Source organism: Notolepis coatsorum (assembly GCF_963971535.1).
Source record: "Notolepis coatsorum genome assembly, chromosome: 16".
NCBI lineage: Eukaryota > Metazoa > Chordata > Actinopteri > Aulopiformes > Paralepididae > Notolepis > Notolepis coatsorum.
In genome coordinates this window covers 7,653,861-7,672,091 of record NC_140180.1, presented here as the reverse complement: position 1 = coordinate 7,672,091, position 18,231 = coordinate 7,653,861, and the positions used below count along the sequence as shown (strand labels likewise).

Genomic DNA, 18,231 nt, shown 5'->3' with positions numbered 1-18,231 from the left:
AAACTTGTTTTGATCAGCTTGAAACTATTAAAATAATCTGCAAGTGCAGTAAGCTAATTTGCCTTGGCAAGATTTCTAGAGTTCTCTCCTGATTCGATAAAGTGGGAACGGGATACTAGAACATTTATTTTCTGTTTTCTGCAGAGCCGAGGGACTGTTACTGACCAGACATTCTGTATCAGTGATGCTTGTCAGAATGTAGAGCTATTCTGTGTATACTTGTACAAAAAATTAAATGTCAAGCTACAGGTAAATACAAAAAAAATAAACATCAGAACCTTCATGTCATGAGACCCTGAACATGGACCCTCTGGCCGATGAGATTAAAAATGGGATTCTAACTGAAAAACGTCTGAAGATTCTGAAAAAAACCTCCACGTCAGGCGGAGGATGGGTCGGGGTTATTCCAGCGTCTCCTGGTGTCACTGCTCCAGAACCCGACCAGTACTGCGCTTCAGACACATGAAACGGCACGTGAGCCCGCCTGCGTCGACGGCTAATCCAAAGGAACAAGTTATAATTCGCTCTTTGTCGACACTTCGAAAAAAGATTTAAGTCGAGGTCTGGCCTGACTAAAAAAATAGACGGATGGAGTTGTTTTATTTAAGTTATTCTCTTTCACGATCACTTTGTCTGGCATCTAGTCGGGTAAAACACAAAGGCACATGGTGACATTTCATTGTATGGCTTCATTAATGCAGAAGTGTAAATACAGATGCCAGAATGTCGTAGTCAACATGAAACCCATCTTCAACAAGGAGTGTTGCTTCTTCCACACGGTGTGATCAGCTCTTAGGGATTCAACATCATACTGCCTCCAGGCTCCAGCACTCCATCTGACTAGTTCAGGGTTTGGTTTATATTATACTGCTGCCAGCGCTTAATTTAACAGGTTCAGGGTTTGGTTTATATTATACTGCTGCCAGCGCTTAATTTAACAGGTTCAGGGTTTGGTTTATATTATACTGCTGCCAGCGCTTCATCTGACGGGTTCAGGGTTTGGTTTATATTATACTGCTGCCAGCGCTTCATCTGACGGGTTCAGGGTTTGGTTTATATTATACTGCTGCCAGCGCTTCATCTGACGGGTTCAGGGTTTGGTTTATATTATACTGCTGCCAGCGCTTCATCTGACGGGTTCAGGGTTTGGTTTATATTATACTGCTGCCAGCGCTTCATCTGACGGGTTCACGGTTTGGTTTATATTATACTGCTGCCAGCGCTTCATCTGACGGGTTCAGGGTTTGGTTTATATTATACTGCTGCCAGCGCTTCATCTGACGGGTTCAGGGTTTGGTTTATATTATACTGCTGCCAGCGCTTCATTTAACGGGTTCAGGGTTTGGTTTATATTATACTGCTGCCAGCGCTTAATTTAACTGGTTTAGGGTCAGGGTCATATTATATACTGCCACCAGCACTCTATTTAACTGGTTCAGGGTTTGGTTTATATTATACTGCTGCCTGCACTCCATTTAATTAGTTTATGGTTATTTTATTATACTGCTGCCCGAACTCCATTTAATTTGTTTATGGTCAGTATTTTATTATACTGCTGCCGGAACTCCATTTAACTGGTTTAGGGTTGATATTTTATTATACTGCAGCCGGAACTCCATTTAACTGGTTTAGGGTCAGTATTTTATTATACTTCTCTCCATTTAACCAGTTTTCCTCTCCTTTGCCGCTGCGTAATATTTGGCACAGCCAAACGGAGAACTCTCAGTCTTCTCTCATGACATCACTGTCAGCTCCTAAACCAGTTTACCCTCTGATGACATCACTGTCCCCTCCTCGGCTCCTAAACTAACCAGTCATGACATCACTGTCCTCGGCTCCTAAACTAACCAGTCATGACATCACTGTCCTCTGCTCCTAAACTAACCAGTCATGACATCACTGTCCTCAGCTCCTAAACTAACCAGTCATGACATCACTGTCCTCAGCTCCTAAACTAACCAGTCATGACATCACTGTCCTCTGCTCCTAAACTAACCATTCATGACATCACTGTCCTCAGCTCCTAAACTAACCAGTCATGACATCACTGTCCTCAGCTCCTAAACTAACCAGTCATGACATCACTGTCCTCTGCTCCTAAACTAACCAGTCATGACATCACTGTCCTCAGCTCCTAAACTAACCAGTCATGACATCACTGTCCTCCACTCCTAAACTAACCAGTCATGACATCACTGTCCTCAGCTCCTAAACTAACCAGTCATGACATCACTGTCCTCTGCTCCTAAACTAACCAGTCATGACATCACTGTCCTCCACTCCTAAACTAACCAGATCCTGGCTGTCTACAGGTCATGTCTGATAGTTTGTGTCCCTCCCGGGACCCATTTAAATAAACAAGCTTTTCTCTCCTGTCCCCAGCCCAAATATGACTTTTTAACCTGTAACCCTAACCCTCTCTCTCTGGTCTCCAGTGAAAATATGACTTTTTTGTAACTTATTTCCAGAATGTAAATATAAAATAACCAATAAAAAAATAACGTTTTCTTGCACATATTGTAACGTTAGGCTGTTTGACAGCAGTGAAGATTCTGTAGATAAATGAATCCAAGGTAGTTAAAGCAGAACGCCTTGTGTTGATTTGAACTGCACTTTGGGGCAATAGATCTGTTTGTTTCCTCCTCTGTACATACTGTCCTCCTGACACCGGGGGGAGCTGTAGGAGCGGTACTGCGGTGACTTCTGTTCCAGTGACATATTTTGTATGCAAGCAGTTTGAATAAATAAAACCATCTTTCTCTGCTTCTCCGCCATTTTCTTTTAGTTTGAAAAAGACAAGATGAGATACTCCTTTATTGATCCCGGGCCGTCATAGCAGCAGCACGGGGAGGGGAGGGACAGGTATGTCCAGACAGGGTAATGGTATGAAGACGTAAATATAGGCAACATTTGATCTGAATATAAAAATACAAGAAAAGTCAACAATATAATTAACTGAATATGAAAAAGTAAACAATAATCATTAATCAAAGGTGGGTCTGTATGCCCTATCAGTTATATTACATGTTACAATAAATCTGGCTGTTACGCACCCCCAGTAAGGGGACGCAACACTAGGCCACAGACAGGGTAGGTGAGGGTGCAGCGACACAAAACCCAAGAAACAATTTGCAAAATAATAATATTTATTTCACAAAACTCAGCAACACAGAGAGCAAGGAGGACCTACCAGTGGCACCAAATGAAATATCAAAAGGAAATTACAGCCCATCCCCCCCTTACAGGCGCGGACGCCCAAAAGTACAGGTGGCGGTGCTCACTTCTAAGGCTGGTGTCTTTAACAGTAGGTCACCTACGTGATGCAAAATGTAGACCCCAGGGTATCTTCCTGTCCTCAATTGTCCCTGTGTGCGAAACAAAAGAATAATATACAAGAAAAACAATCACCATAGGCTGGGTGACGAGGAATAAATATACACAGGGTTAGGGTTAAACAAATGTACTCAAAAAGACAATGGCTCTATTAAACAACAACTCAAACGGTCCAGAGCTTTAGGTACCAGCTCTACACCAGCCTAATGCCAAAAAGGCCACAGCTCTATACCCAAAGACAGAGAGTTACACAAAACTAACTAAGAGCCTCAGCTCTATACCAAACTAATGCCAAAAAGGTCACAGCTCTACAGAACACACAAACAGCACAAAACTAAAACTCCTAAACTAACTAACAGCACAAAGTGCCAGAGCCTTCACCAGCTCTATTACCAGAACACACAAAGAGCTCTCCCACACAGACCAAGTATAGTTACCACAACCAAACGAACCAGGGAGCTAAACTAAGACTGCACACAATGGGTATATGAAGGAGTGTGGAGCTTGATTGCCTGACGAGCCTCTGCTGCTGCTGTTGTTGCTGGGACTGAGGCCATGTCCCCACGTATCTGGATCTTTTGCCAAACGCACATTTTATTCCACGATTGGGCCTTTCATCCACACGTAAAGGGTGTTTTCAGGAACATAAACAGAGATTTTCTTAAACGCATAAGAAGTGAAGATTTTCCAAAATATCCGTTCAGTGGATCTGTGTAGCCACTGTAAACGCATAGTCTAGATAAACGATGACGCCACAGCTCACTACGCAGTACACATGCTCAGACTGTTGTTCTATCTATGGCAATACAATAGGCACCCGTAGCCTTGAAGCGCACAGAGGTAATAAGATGGACAGCGCCTGCGGTGCTGAAATGACAGACGGATTGTAGTTTCTTCCCCCTCGCCTCGAATGTATATATTTTCTCTTATTGATCTCTGCCTCTTAAGCAGTACTGTATATATGTATATCTTGTATATCATTCATAAATGTCTAGATGTAACAGCTACTGTATACTCCAGTGCCGACAGATCCAGCCATCAGACGCTGCTTGCGCGTAATATAGGGATGTATCTGTTATTTAGTTATACTGGACATTTTCGTTTACATAAGTAGATTTTTCGTTTTTGTTTATTTATTAAGATTTTGAGGTTGTTAAACACACGCGTTTGATTTATTTAAAAGCCAAATTGCAATGTAGACTCGAGACAGAAGAGCGTCTGCACCTGATGCTCTCTGATGTTGCGGATAGTTGAGGATGTTGGCATCACGCGTGAACAGTACAATGCAATTAATTAATGTCTTGTTGTAATTTACTATATATATAGTTTGTGATAAGGACTCGCCGTATTTAGTTTCAGAATCCGGAGATTGTGATCTCAACATTGACATTGTATCTCTCCGTCGCCCAGTGCGCAGGAGTAAAGCATTGAATCGTGACATATCTAGATTGGTTGTTTCCTCTGGACTGCATAATCCTCCGCTATATCTATCTATTTAGCATCTATGTATGTCAATATAGCCAATGGAAATGCTAGGAATGGTCACGTGGGCTGGGTGAACCAATGGACAATTCCTATCGTTTCTCAGTCGCCCTGACCGCTCGTACCACTATGGTATTTGGGATATCGCTTATCGCCACCTTCTGGGCTGCATGCTTGTTGGAGCAATTTATATGCGTTTATGTGTTTGTGTCTGGATAGAGTTTTTTTTTTAAACACTGTCGTGTGGACGAGGATTTTATTTTAAACAGAGCCTGAGAATATCCGTTTGGCAAAAGATCCAGATACGTGGGGACATGGCCTAGACACCTGAGACTAGGGATATGTAGACACAAGAGGGAGACAAAAGAACACAACAAACAACACATGCCTATATATACAACAGATTATTATTAGTGCTGTCAGGCGATTAAAACAATTAATCTAATGAATTACAGGATTTGTAATTAATTAATCTAATTAATCACATTTTCGCATAACCATTTTATGCTTGATATTCTATAATCATATTTAAAATTGCATGTGTCCGGATGGCAGAATTCAGTACTGTATCTACAAAACCTTCTGTTTAATCATCTTCCATCTCAAGTTTCAAGTTTCTTTAATAGTTGTCATACAGAAGTACAGAATACTTTTATACAAAATGCTTCTTACTGTTACGCTCCAGAGACTGTGCTAGACAAGATAAGTATGAAATAACATAGTATAGCATGTACATTAGAAGTAAAAAAAAAAAAAAAGGTCAGTGTTCAGTATAGATTATGTACAATGTTCAATGCAGAATAGACGTAACTGAGTTAGCATATAATATACAATATACTGTGCAGTGTACTAATATACAATATTATATAGTGCAAAGCAGAATGGGATGAGGTACAATTTAGGTACAATTTACAGTAAGGTGTACGAGTTGTAGTGCAAATCCTTTATCAATAAATATAAAGTGTGTTTAGGTGATCTAAAGTGTGGAGTGGGTGCTGCAGTGTGTTGTTTGTTTAAAGAGTGTGTGGATGTGCGTGCTGTGTGCAGTTGATGGTTGTTGTGTAGTGTTTATTGTTCGTTGAGCAGCCTGATGGCCTGGGGATAGAAGCTTCTTCTGAGTCTTTCTGTGCTCGCCTTGAGACTCCGGTATCGCTTGCCTGACCGCAGCAGTTCAAAGAGGCAGTTTGCTTAGATTTTTCAGGTCTGGTCAATTTGAGCATGGTGTTATTCAGAGTCAAAGATAAAAAAAATTTATTGATATTCTCATTTGGTTCATTACAATTTACTCAAAATAAAATTTTCATTCAATCAATCACCGCGCAGATTGATTGATTGAATGAAAATGTTATTAACAGATTGCAGAATGGGTACAATACAGTACGGCTCAATACACACAATTGTTAAGGGGATGCAGACCAGAGAAAGACTTTCGTCTTGTTTACATCAGGGTCCCCCATTTTCAATTCATAATGATTTGTAAGTAAGGGTGCAACTTGCACCGTGCAATCCATTCTTTGTGGATCTAGCCCACAGTATTTCTGACACTGGGAATACATTCTCTGAGATTCATAGATGTCCCTAGAATCAGATACCAAGAACATGCAAATGGACCATATTAAAAAAAAAACGTCTGTAAATGTGTATTCTACATTCTTATGGAATGAATGAGATACAAACAAAATATATATATTTTTTTTTGTATTTTTTTTTGTATTATTTTTTAAACAAACACATAAACAAACATGACAACACACGATTAGATATACAAGCATTGTTAACAGTGCACATCAATTTAAATCATCGTTTTAGATAAATGTCTTATACAAGATATACCCCTAATACCTGCTATCTATTCCCCTACACACATGCTCTTGCTTGCACCCCCCACCCTGGACCCCCCAATGGATAATCCATCCATTATCATTCGCTCCTAACCAGACACTACCATTATATGCTAGCTTTTATTCTCTCCACCACTTCTAACCACATTGTCAATTTGGATTCATTGAGACCCAAAATTCTTGCTGTAGATATTTCTAGATAAATCACATCGAGATATGTAAGAATCCAGACCTTTCGGCAAATTTTTTCCGGTTGAAACCATCGTGATGCTATCAGTTTTTTAGCCACTGTAATACCAGATAATACCAGATAAAACCAATCTATTTAGCTGTATAGGTACTGCACACTCAAAAACATCATTCAGCAGTAATATAGAGGGGTGTACAGGTATATTCAGAATTAAGAGATTTGATAATTGCTGGGTCACTTCTTTCCAGAATATCTTAACTGGTGGGCAGTCCCAGTACATGTGCATAAATGTCCCCTCGTCCCCATTTGTACATAAGGAGCATTTGGAGTCTTGTTTAAGACCCATTCTGTTCAGTCTTATAGGAGTCAAGTATGTCCTATGAATATAGTTAAGATTGATTTGTTGATGGTGGTCAGGTGGCGTAACGGAGATTGCGTTCGTCACCAAACCCCGGAGCGGCTGGATTCGCCTGTTCGAATCCAGCTCACAGCTCCGGGGTTGTCACCAGCTTGGCTGGCCGTTCACACTAATATAATTGGCAGTATTAGAGGGTGGGAGAAGCTGGCGGGGTGGGTCCGGGTCGTTGTAAACAGCGACTCCTACAGTTCGGTCGGGGCGCCTGCTAAGCGCGGATAGGACCTGAGTGGGATAGTGTGATCCTTCCACACGCTACGCCCTCTCAGTGAGAATCCGCGCTGCCAGGTGAAAAGAAGAGGTTGATTGGCTGGACGTGTGTCGGAGGAAGCACGTGGTAGCCTCCACTCTCCCAGACCGACTGTGGGGGGTAAGTGCGCAGCGACCAGGAAGGGGATTGGGAATTGGCATAACGACTAACATTGAGATGGGAGAAAATCTGAGGAAAATGGAGGGGGGAAAAGATAAAAAAATAAAAATAAAAATGATTTGTTGATGGTCCGGGTTCCTTGATGCAAGTCGAACATTTGCCCAGGCTTCTTGCCAATCAAAATCTTTCTCCAGGTCTGGTATATCCCTCCTCCAAACAGAGTCTAGGTGGAGGGTTTCATACGAGGCCGTTAGTAAATTATGATAAAAATCTGATACAAAACCTCTCGATGTCTCTCTTTCATAGAAAAATTTGTGGTATCTGTGGTGTGCAATTGGTATCCTTAACACTATGATCGCCGCGGACGAGTTAAGACGTCATTCCGAGCCATGCTCATTCTGCCGAAGACGCCGTAACTCGTCTTTGATGTCAATATTTCAAAAATCTGTCATCGAAATCATATTTCCTTTCTGGAGCCCTGAGACACAAGTGTGATCTCCTCTCACCTCTCTAGCGGTTCAAGAGCGCCATCTGGTGGCCGATCGGCAGATCGCCAACCGGATATTAACCTTTGAACCGGTAGTGATCATCCATATGTGGTCCGGCCACTCGCTATAGCTCCCGCGACTCCATCTTGAAACACTGGATAATAGATCGCTCGCCCTAACTCAATAAACAACGTTATTTGGACGTATATACTATTATACAACCTGGAAATGGATCGGGCATTTCTACATCCCATAATAGAAAAAAATCTGTTCCACGCTCATCTGCCAGCGGCGCGAGGAAGCCACGGTAAGATTCAGCGTTATTTTCTAAAGTCTAATATACTAACTGATCTGATGAACATATGACCCACTCTGGATGAATCATCTAACGCTGCCCACGGAATTATAAACGATCCCCCGCCCATCCGGTCATCATCAGATGATGCGTAGAAACGTCTAGAACCACGTCCAGTTGAAACTTTTTATCTCGCACAGATTCCTACCAAACTGTATTTGATCATCAATATAATGCATTTGGGGCTATAAATCACGTTCTGAAGAAAGCTGCAGAAAACGATAAAAACATACTTATACTTTAGACCATATTTTAGTATGAATATGTGAATGAAAAAGTTTAACGTTGCTACACCCTGAACAATACATATAGGACATTGAATGGGCCATAATAATGGCAGTTTAGCAATAGAATTTAAAAAGTTATAGCCCTGCAAAGAAGGGGAACTTCTCCATAGACAAATAGAGCTGGCGAGGGATGGTAAATTATGAATTTAACCCATGGTGATTAAAGTGTTAATGGAACACTGTGAGCCTTCAAACATAACAATAATTGTGTGTAAAAATAATATGTGGAACCGGTGAGGTTAATTATTTTTCTATTTCATCATAACTACAAATACCCTGTTTGTTGAAAACATCTCCTAATGTATGTATGCCTTGCTTTTCCCATCTAGGGAATCTTATAGGTCGTTTTCCAATCAGGAGTGCATTGTTATTGAATAAGGGAGTATGATTATGCCATTTATGTGGGTTAGAATATTTTTTTTGTGTTTCACGCCATATCCGGATCGCATGAGTAATTATGGGGCCATATTTCAGTTCGCATTGCTTAATTGATACTTTGGTGTATACTATGTCCTGCAGTCTCTGTGGTGCTACTATATTTACTTCTAAATTTCTCCAGGATACTGATGTTTGGGGTTCAAACCAGGTTGTCAGTGGTCTTAAAGTGTACGCCTTAAAATAGTGGAACAAATTTGGAAATGCCATCCCTCCGTCTGCTTTGTCTCTTTGTGCGGTGGATATTTTTATACGTGGTGGTTTGTTATTCCAAATAAATTTATATGCGGAAGCGGAGGGGAGCGGAGCTGGAGGGGGTAACGGAAGCATTGAGCTGATGAAGTTGATTCTAGGTAAGACATCCATCTTAATTATTGAAACCCGTGCCTGTACTGAGTTTTTAAGTTGACCACCTGTCCAAGTCGTATTTGATTTTATTTTGGATTTCTATGTAATTGTGTTTCACCGTTTGGCTTATGGTAGGGAATACTTCAACTCCCAAACATTTAAAGTGTTTAACCATTGGTATTTCTTCTGGAAGACTTGTATTTTTTGCAGGGGCGTTCAGTGGAAGGAAAGCCGACTTTGGCCAATTTATCTTAAATCCCGGTAGGTCGCCAAAGTCATCAATCAACTTGAGAAGATGAGGCATTGCGGTGTTAGGGTTTTGCATGAACAGTATTACGTCGTCCACATATAGACTCATTTTGTGTTGTGTACCCTTGATTACGATTGATTCTATGAGTTGGGATTGTCTTATATATTGTGCTAAAGGTTCTAGTGATAAATCGAATAGTCCGGGACTAAGAGGGCAACCCTGTCTAGAAGAGCGTGATACCGGAAATATTCCGGAGGTGATTATACCTGTTGTAATCATGGCCGATGGGTCTTTGTATAATACTTTAATCATATCAATGAATCCTTTTCCTAACCCCATCCTTTCTAATACTGCCCATAGATACGACCATTCCAACCTATCAAAGGCTTTCATTGCATCCAGGGACAGCATCGCCTTAGGTGTGGTGTCGTCCTTGCTGGCATCTAGTACGTATAGTAATCGTCTTATGTTGTCAGTGATCAAGCGGTTTCTTATGAAGCCAGTTTGATCCGGATGAACTAAAGACGTCATATGCTTTTGAAGTCTGATGGCTAATACCTTAGAGAACAGTTTGATATCGGTTCCGAGGAGGCTTAAGGGTCTATAACTACCGCACTCTGTGGGGTCTTTGTCTTTTTTGAGGAGAACTGTTATTTACATTTACATTTACATTTAGTCATTTAGCTGACGCTTTTATCCATGAGTGCTATATTGTCGTTCTTATGAAAGTTCCCCTCCTTGACTGAGTATAAAATCATATTAAGTAATAGGGGTCCAATTATGTCCCAGCATGAGAGGTACATTTCTGGTGGGATACCGTCTCTTCCAGGAGCCTTACCACTTTGCATTTCGGATATGGCCTTCCTGAGTTCCTATAGTGTGATTGGTGTCTCTAACTGTTTAGCATCATCCTCTGAATGTTTGGGGAGGTTAATTTGATTAAGATATGTGTCCATTTTGTTTTGATCGAAGGTCGTTTCTGATTTATACAAGTTGGAGTAGAATTCTTTGAATGTCGCGTTTATTTCTTTGGTGTCTGTTACAAGTCCTTGTTGTGCTTTAATGGAAGTTATATCTGCAAATTTTGCGTTAACTCTTAATCGCGTAGCTAGTAGGTGACTTGGTTTGGAACCTTGAGAGTAATGCTGTTGTCTAGTGCTACGTATTTGTACTTCAGATTGTTGTTTATAAATGCCGTTAATCTCTATTTTTAGTAAATTAACTTGAGATTCCAGTCGAACCGAGTCGTTATATTGTAAAGAAGTAAATAACATAGAGTAAAGCGTTTCTAGTTCCGCCAGTTTTGAGCATCGATTCTTGCGTATTTTGGATGAAAAGCTATTAGTGAAATCCTTGATCATTCCCTTTAACGACATCCATAATATTCTAGGGTCCGGCACCGAGTTCACATTCTCTAGTAGGAATACTGAAAGAGCTTCTTTGAGTTGTGTAATGAATTCCTTGTTATTCAGCAGTGTCGTGTTAAAGCGCCATCTTGGGGCTCGGGATGATAGTACACCAAATGATCCTTTTAGGAGTAAATAACAGTGATCTGATAATGCATTGGGTACCATCTCCACTTCATAGTTATCAAATAGTCTCAGGGTTGCGAAAACATAATCTATTCTGGAGAGTGTTTTATGTCTTGCTGATCGACAGGAGTACTTCCGGATCGTGGGGTTGAGTGATCGCCATAGATCATTTACACCTGTATTTTTTGTCCAATCCTTTAACGCCTTAGATGACTTTTTTTGTTCGTTGGAAAAGTTGGGATAAGATTTATCCAACCCAGGGTCCCAAATGACATTAAAATCTGCACCGATTATAAATGAGTATTCTGGAAGGTTTAACATTTCCTTAGTGAGTGCAGTGTAGAAATTAGTTTCGTAAAGATTTGGGGCATATACCGCTACCAACGCTATTTTCCTATTCTTGTGTATAAGCTATGGTTATCCGACCATCTGCATCAGACCATACTCCCTTCAATTCAATATTCAATTTCCGTCTCACGACTCCACAGGTTCTCGTTCCAAAGGAAGAGTGACTAATGTTATGGTATGTGTTGTCCGCTAACGTAGCTTTGTCTCCCACTAAAATGTGCGTTTCGCTTAAGAGAGCCACATCAACCTGTTTGTTTTTCATCAATGTGAGCACGCTTTTGCGTTTATGTTGATTATTTATTCCCCCAGTGTTCCAGATCATTATATTCAAACTAGCCATAATCTATACATATTGATTTGTATTTGTTGGTAATATTTCTGGAGTGCGAATTCACAATGGATTTACATCCCACTGTTGAGGTCCTGTTGGGAGCCGAGCATAAAAACATACATATATACAAAAAAAAGCCTGATCCCCCCTCCCTTACAGAGTCGTACAAGGTACCTATTTGATACCTCCTTCGCGTACAACTTCTTCCTTTCCTGCACCTCCGGTCTGCCCAGAATGAGCAATTTATCCTAAGCTTTCCTATGTATACCATAGAATCTATATTTTTAATTCTAATTTAATAATGTCACCTGTGACCAAGCCTCTCTCCCGTTAATGTAATTATAACAGAATGAAAATTATACCTCAATTGGTATACTCATTTAAACCTTTTTTTCTTTTTTTTTTTAAACCTATTAACATTTATTGGTTAGAACATTTCAGAATAAAGTGTTGTTTAGAATGTTTAGAATTAGATATCGAAAACCCATATAATCCGGGAATATCTACTTAAATTATTATTTTTTTTAAATACTTTTTTTTTGTATTTAATTTTGAGTTAATTTTCATAATGCGATAATTTGCTGTGTAATTAATTAAGCTAATTAACGCGATAAACTGACAGCCCTAATTATTATACATTATTCCCTCTATAAGGACACCGTCCGTAACACTGGCCAATAAAGAATATGAGTAAGAGTAAACAGTATACACAAGGTACCCTTACTGGTATGGTATATGTCATACGTTGTAGTCCGTGCAGGTTTGGTGGAAGAGTCAAACGCACTTAGTGGTCTGAGATTCCTAGTAGTTCCTCAACATAATGTGACTTCTTAAAATGGCTAGCATTCCCCTTTAAGGGGGAGGTCTTTGTATGTCGTGTGTGTCATATGTTATGATGAATTGAAAATGGGGGACCCTGATATAAACAAGACGAAAGTCTTTCTCTGGTCTGCATCCCCTTAACAATTGTGTGTATTGAGCTGTACTGTACTGTACCCATTCTGTAATCTGTTAATAAAGTTTTCAATCAATCAATCACATGGACCATCATCTGCTACTTTGTTTACAACGTTTATTTTGCTCTTTTTTATATTCAGAATTATATCGTTGATTTATTTTTCTCATCTTTCTATATTCAGATCTAATTTTATTGCCTGTTTTTATGTCTTTCTACTATTTCCCTGCCCTGTACCTGCCCCCCCCCCCCCCTTACCAGTAATGTTGCAGTGAAATATTGCGATATATAATGACTCTACCGTCATTGGAGAAAACTGGTTGATGACATCACAAACTACACACAGTCATTTGGATAAAGTTGGTGCAAGCAATGCTTTACTTCAGATTTCTGGCTGGTTTGTTGTCTATTGTCTACACTGTCTGCATGCAACACGGTCTCAAGATTCAAGATTGTTTATTGTCATATGCACAGTTAAACAGACAGTTTGCCATACAATGAAAATCTTACTTTGCTAGTCCGCCCTTCACAAAACTTAACTTAAACATATTTAAATACAAACGAGTGCTAGAAAATAAGGTAAAAAAGAAAAATAGATAAATATATACAACAAGTAACATTGCACGTTCCGATCAGTATTTACGATATGAATGGAGGTGACAGTGGGTCACAGCAGCAGTTAAAAAGTGTCTTTAGTGATTCAAAGTTCAGGGGGGAAGGGTGACAGTGTGTTCACAGCAGTAATCAGGTCAGTGTCTGCCAAGGTGTGTGGGGGGGGGGGGCTAGGTGGAGGTGCTGGCATTCAGAGTCTGATGGCCTGTGGGTAGATAGTCTGGTCAGTTTGGGGCAAATATGGGGTCAAGGCTGCAAATCATGATTAACATTTGAGCCAATGTTTTTCTGTTCATTTAGGGTCCAATAAAGAAAAAAAAAGCAAGGAGCCCAAAAAATTTGTTAGGCGAAGTCTCTGAAACGGCCACGCCCACTTTTTAGACCTGACATTTAGTATCTCGGCTCCTGGAGCTCGCAGAGAGTTGATTTTGGGCTCAAAAGTTGTGGAAACACCACATTTATTATAGTGTTATGAACAAACATATGCCCCAAAACCTTAACTTTTTGAGATATTCATGAAAAACCTTTTTTTTTATCTCTGAATTGATCAGCACCCAAGCCACTTCAGCCAAATCTGCTCATGAAGGCCATGCAGTTAGTTTGGGCCAAAGTTCAAAATCTACTCATGGGGCATACTAGTGTTTAGGTTGAGGCTTTGTTATAAGATGAGGACCCCAACAACCACCCAAGAAACAAAGCAAACCACTTGAAGTCCAAAAAAACTTAATTTTTTGTATCCACTTTTTCTCAGCTTTTTCTATTTTCCATCCCAATTCCACTGTGCCAATTCTTCCCTCCCCTGTCTTGAACGTTGCTCGCATATGCCCCCCACTGGCCGGTTGTAGGGAGGATAGAAGCCTTGCATCACGTGTCTCCTCCGATACACGAGGAGGCAGCCTGTCACATCTTTTCACCTGCCAGCGCGGACTCTCATTGGCGAGGTGTAATGTGTGGGAGGCTCACACTACCCCCGCCATTTCCTGTCTCTGCTGTGCAGGCGTCCCCAACCAACCTGTAGGAGTCGCTGTCAAAAATGTCCAGATTACCACCCATCGACTTCCACCCGCTAACTCTGCCAATTGAGTTAGTATGACGGCTGGCCCAAGCCGGAGGCAACGCCGACAGCCGGAGTCGAACCCGGTGTCTCTTGCGTTGGTGACGAGCGCAATGTCCGCTGCACCACTCAGCCGCCCCCAAAAAAACTTTATTTGAACACATCACACATCCCATCACACAGGATTCAAACACTTGCTGAGGCACTTGCAATAAATGAGACATTTCATCCCCCTGCCAGCACAAGAACATGAGGTGCATTTATTAGATCTGCAGCTACACACCCCTGTTACCTGAGACAATGTGTCTCCTGCGGAAACTGTGCTCCACTTGACGAAGAGTTAGTCCATCTCCATTCAACAACCGGGGGACAAGGGAGTTGTAGAAGGCTGTTCCCCCACAGCCATCCTGCCTTGTTGTACCAGCTCATTACCCAGGGTTCAATAACTTCCATGCTGTTCCTAACAGTCTCAATACTAGGGCAGCAACTTAGTCCTCTCAATGCAGCAGTGAACTCTGTCAACTTACTGTGGTTCATCCAGGCTTTGAATTGAGCATTCTTTGATTGGCCAAAGAAGGTGCTCTGCTCACAGAATCACAGCCACTGAAATAATGGAACACAGGCATGGCATCAGCCACATCTCCACCAAGCTTCTTGTGTGCTTCTGTGATTGAGTAGAACTGGCATTTGTCCGGAACAGCAAAGTCGACGAAGTTGCAAATCACAACATACTGACCGGAACTTTGTAGTGAACCCTAGTAGGATGACAACTACATCGGAGTCAACTGTTCTAACCGTAACTGACTTAATCCCCTTGTTTAGCATGTCCATCTCATGGCAAATGATGCGGTTGTTAGCCTCCTCAAGCATCTCTATGCGGTCATAAAGTTGGATCTCAACATTTTCGCCAACGTTTGCAAGGATCTTCCTGCTGTAGGTGATGCTGAACTCCTTGCTCCAGTTCCATGCATGTTCCTTAGCAATCCTGGCAAACATTAAATTCAGGGCTACCTTGTTGCCTTGATTAGACAGAAAACCTTCAAAGAATTGCTTAGATTCCGGCACGGTGTCATTCTCGCTGAAGGCCATCTGTGAACTACCTGCTGACCCCCGATTATTCCTAGTCAGTCTTAAAGGGGAACTATCTTATAAATGGCCTTTTTCAGTGTTTAGCATTGTTTCCTAGCTATGTGGACTTATATTAATATGATCTATGTCTCTAATTATCATATTGGCGCATTCTTCCAATTCTCCTCTCACAATATTCACCCTCACTGAACTGAGTCATCTGAAAATGTGATGATTTGTGATGTCAGAAAGACACCGCTGCATGATAATGTTCAGGCGGCGCAGTAACTTACCATTGTGGTTGGAGCTCAGCCTCAAAACGGCTTAGGATCTTGAGGTAGAAAAATGCTGTGTTTGAGGACTTGATTAGAAATACAAAACAATGAATAAAAAAAAATAAAAAAATTACAGAGGTGTTCCATAAACTCACAGGAATTGTGTAAAAGTGCCCAAATAGTGAAAGAAATAGTAAAATAGTTCCCCTTTAATGTTCATAGTCTGGTAGAGGTCAGCCACAATGTCAATACGATTTGCTTCCTTCTCATGAACAATCTTGGCAACGCTGTTCAACACCTTGAAGACAAAGTCCCGGAATGTCATGCCTTTGGTGAGAGACTTCGCCAGGATTCGTACTTGCACAGATAGATCTATCACAAGTCCCTCTGAGGCTGTAGATTGAACTTGTACTCCGATGTCCTTCAGGATTTGAGACTTTTGGCTGTGATAATGTCTCCATCCTTTCTTGACGGGGCTTCTGGTAAACCTGTGATTGAAATGAATAGTTTTACCAAAACTAAATTAGCACTGTCAAATCAATTCACTTATAAAATGAATAATTGAACGTCACTGTATCGAGAATCTGGTAAGACGAAAGTTGCCTGCGTCTAAAACATTGAATAACTTTGAAATTATATCAACTAGATTTACCTGTGAATTCACCACCAAAGAGCCTCCTTGTCTCTTCTTCTCTTGATCTGCAGGCCTCCTTCAGCTTTGCAAAGGTTCCTTTAGGTGGCTTGATTGCAGGGCTAGCAAGCTGGACTTTTGCACCTGAACTTGGCATCAGGGCATTGCGGGAGATTTTTGCACTAACATCCTTCTGAGCATATACAAATCGCTCCTGCACAAATTGGTCATGCTGTGTTTTGCCAACTGTAAAAACAAGGCTGGCATCTTTAGTTACCACATCTGGGAAGGGAATGGATGAGTTCAACCTCATGAACTGAGCTTGGTTGAAGGGGTTGGTAAGGATACCCTGATACACCTTGAGAGTGTGGCTTGAAAACGTTTCCTTGAAGGAGTCCAGCATTTCTTTGTGTCCGTGTGCTAGATCTTGACCTTCAATCTCAGCTAGGTAGCACTGGATTTTGGGTACGGCAAGTTCGAGTTTCCTGAAGAATTCCTGATCTTCCCGATTGATGATATCGACGTATCCAGTGTCAGACTTGATGACCTTTATATTATGCTCCTGCTTTTGATCACATACAATCTTTGGAAATCGGTTACCTCTGGTGTTTACTGTGAAAGAGCCTGATAGAAATTCCTTGAACAACTCTGGGTGTCTCCATTTGAGCTCTTTGAGATCCTGAAGAAACACTGATATCCATCTGGCATAGTGTGTATGATCAAGTGCAAAGTAAAGAGGAATGAGCTGTTCAAGTCCACAGACTATCATGATGAAGTTGGCCTCCCGAAAGTATCTGATGAAGATAAGATCCTTCTTGATTGCTTCAAGGACATTGGTCCAGTAGTGAAACATGGGGCTGTTTTCATTGGCCACCCAATTGCTCCAAATCAAACTGTTGTCCTCTAGATGTTTTGCCTGGAATGCCTCATCTCTCTTATTGGCCAGGACCACAGCCAGGATTTGAATGCAGTATCTAGCCTTCTTTATGGAATTCACATCACATACAGCAGTAGTCAGACCAGTGATGTTCAGATTAGCTGAGGTTAAGCTGGTATCCAGGCCAGTTCCTTTTATCAACTGGCCAACACAGACCAGAGAAACCTTCTCAAGGTGCAGCCCACCCATAAAAGCAAAGTATGAATGAGAAAACTCTTCTCCCATGATACGCGATACACCCAGAGCGGTTTCGAATTTCGGCCGTAGCGAAAACGGGCGTGGCGGAATGGCAGTGATTTTTCACAAATATCTGAAAAAGTAAAGGTTTTAGGGCATAATGTTTGTTCATAACACTAATATAAATGTGGTGTTTCTGCAACTTTTGAGCCCAAAATCAACTCTCTGTGACCTTCAGGAGCCGAGATACAAAATGCCAGGCCTAAAAAGTGGGCGTGGCCGTTTCAGGGACTTCGCCTAGCAAATTTTTTGGGCTCCTTGCATTTTTTGTTTATCAGGCCCTAAATGAACAGAAAAACATTGGCTCAAATGTTAATAATTTTTTGCAGCCATTATGCCTAAACTGACCAGACTGTTTGTCAGTCTCGTAGTTCTGGCTTTCAGACAGGCATGTTATCCAGCCTCAGACCAGTTTCTCTCAGTGGAATTGCTGCAACCCCTCGCCACACATTACAAT

At 41.2% G+C, this 18,231-nt stretch overlaps 1 protein-coding gene across 1 annotated transcript in view; it reads left to right on the top strand.

Annotated features, from left to right (window-relative positions):
• Window positions 1-737: 737 nt before the first annotated feature.
• LOC311242530 (hyaluronidase-4-like) overlaps window positions 738-18,231 on the top strand; it is a gene marked incomplete at both ends in the record, with an annotated part of 50,184 nt that continues 32,690 nt past the window's right edge. The window contains one exon of the mRNA XM_084331488.1: window positions 738-779. Coding sequence (XP_084187614.1) covers window positions 738-779 — 42 coding nt within the window. The remainder of the gene's footprint in view (window positions 780-18,231) is intronic.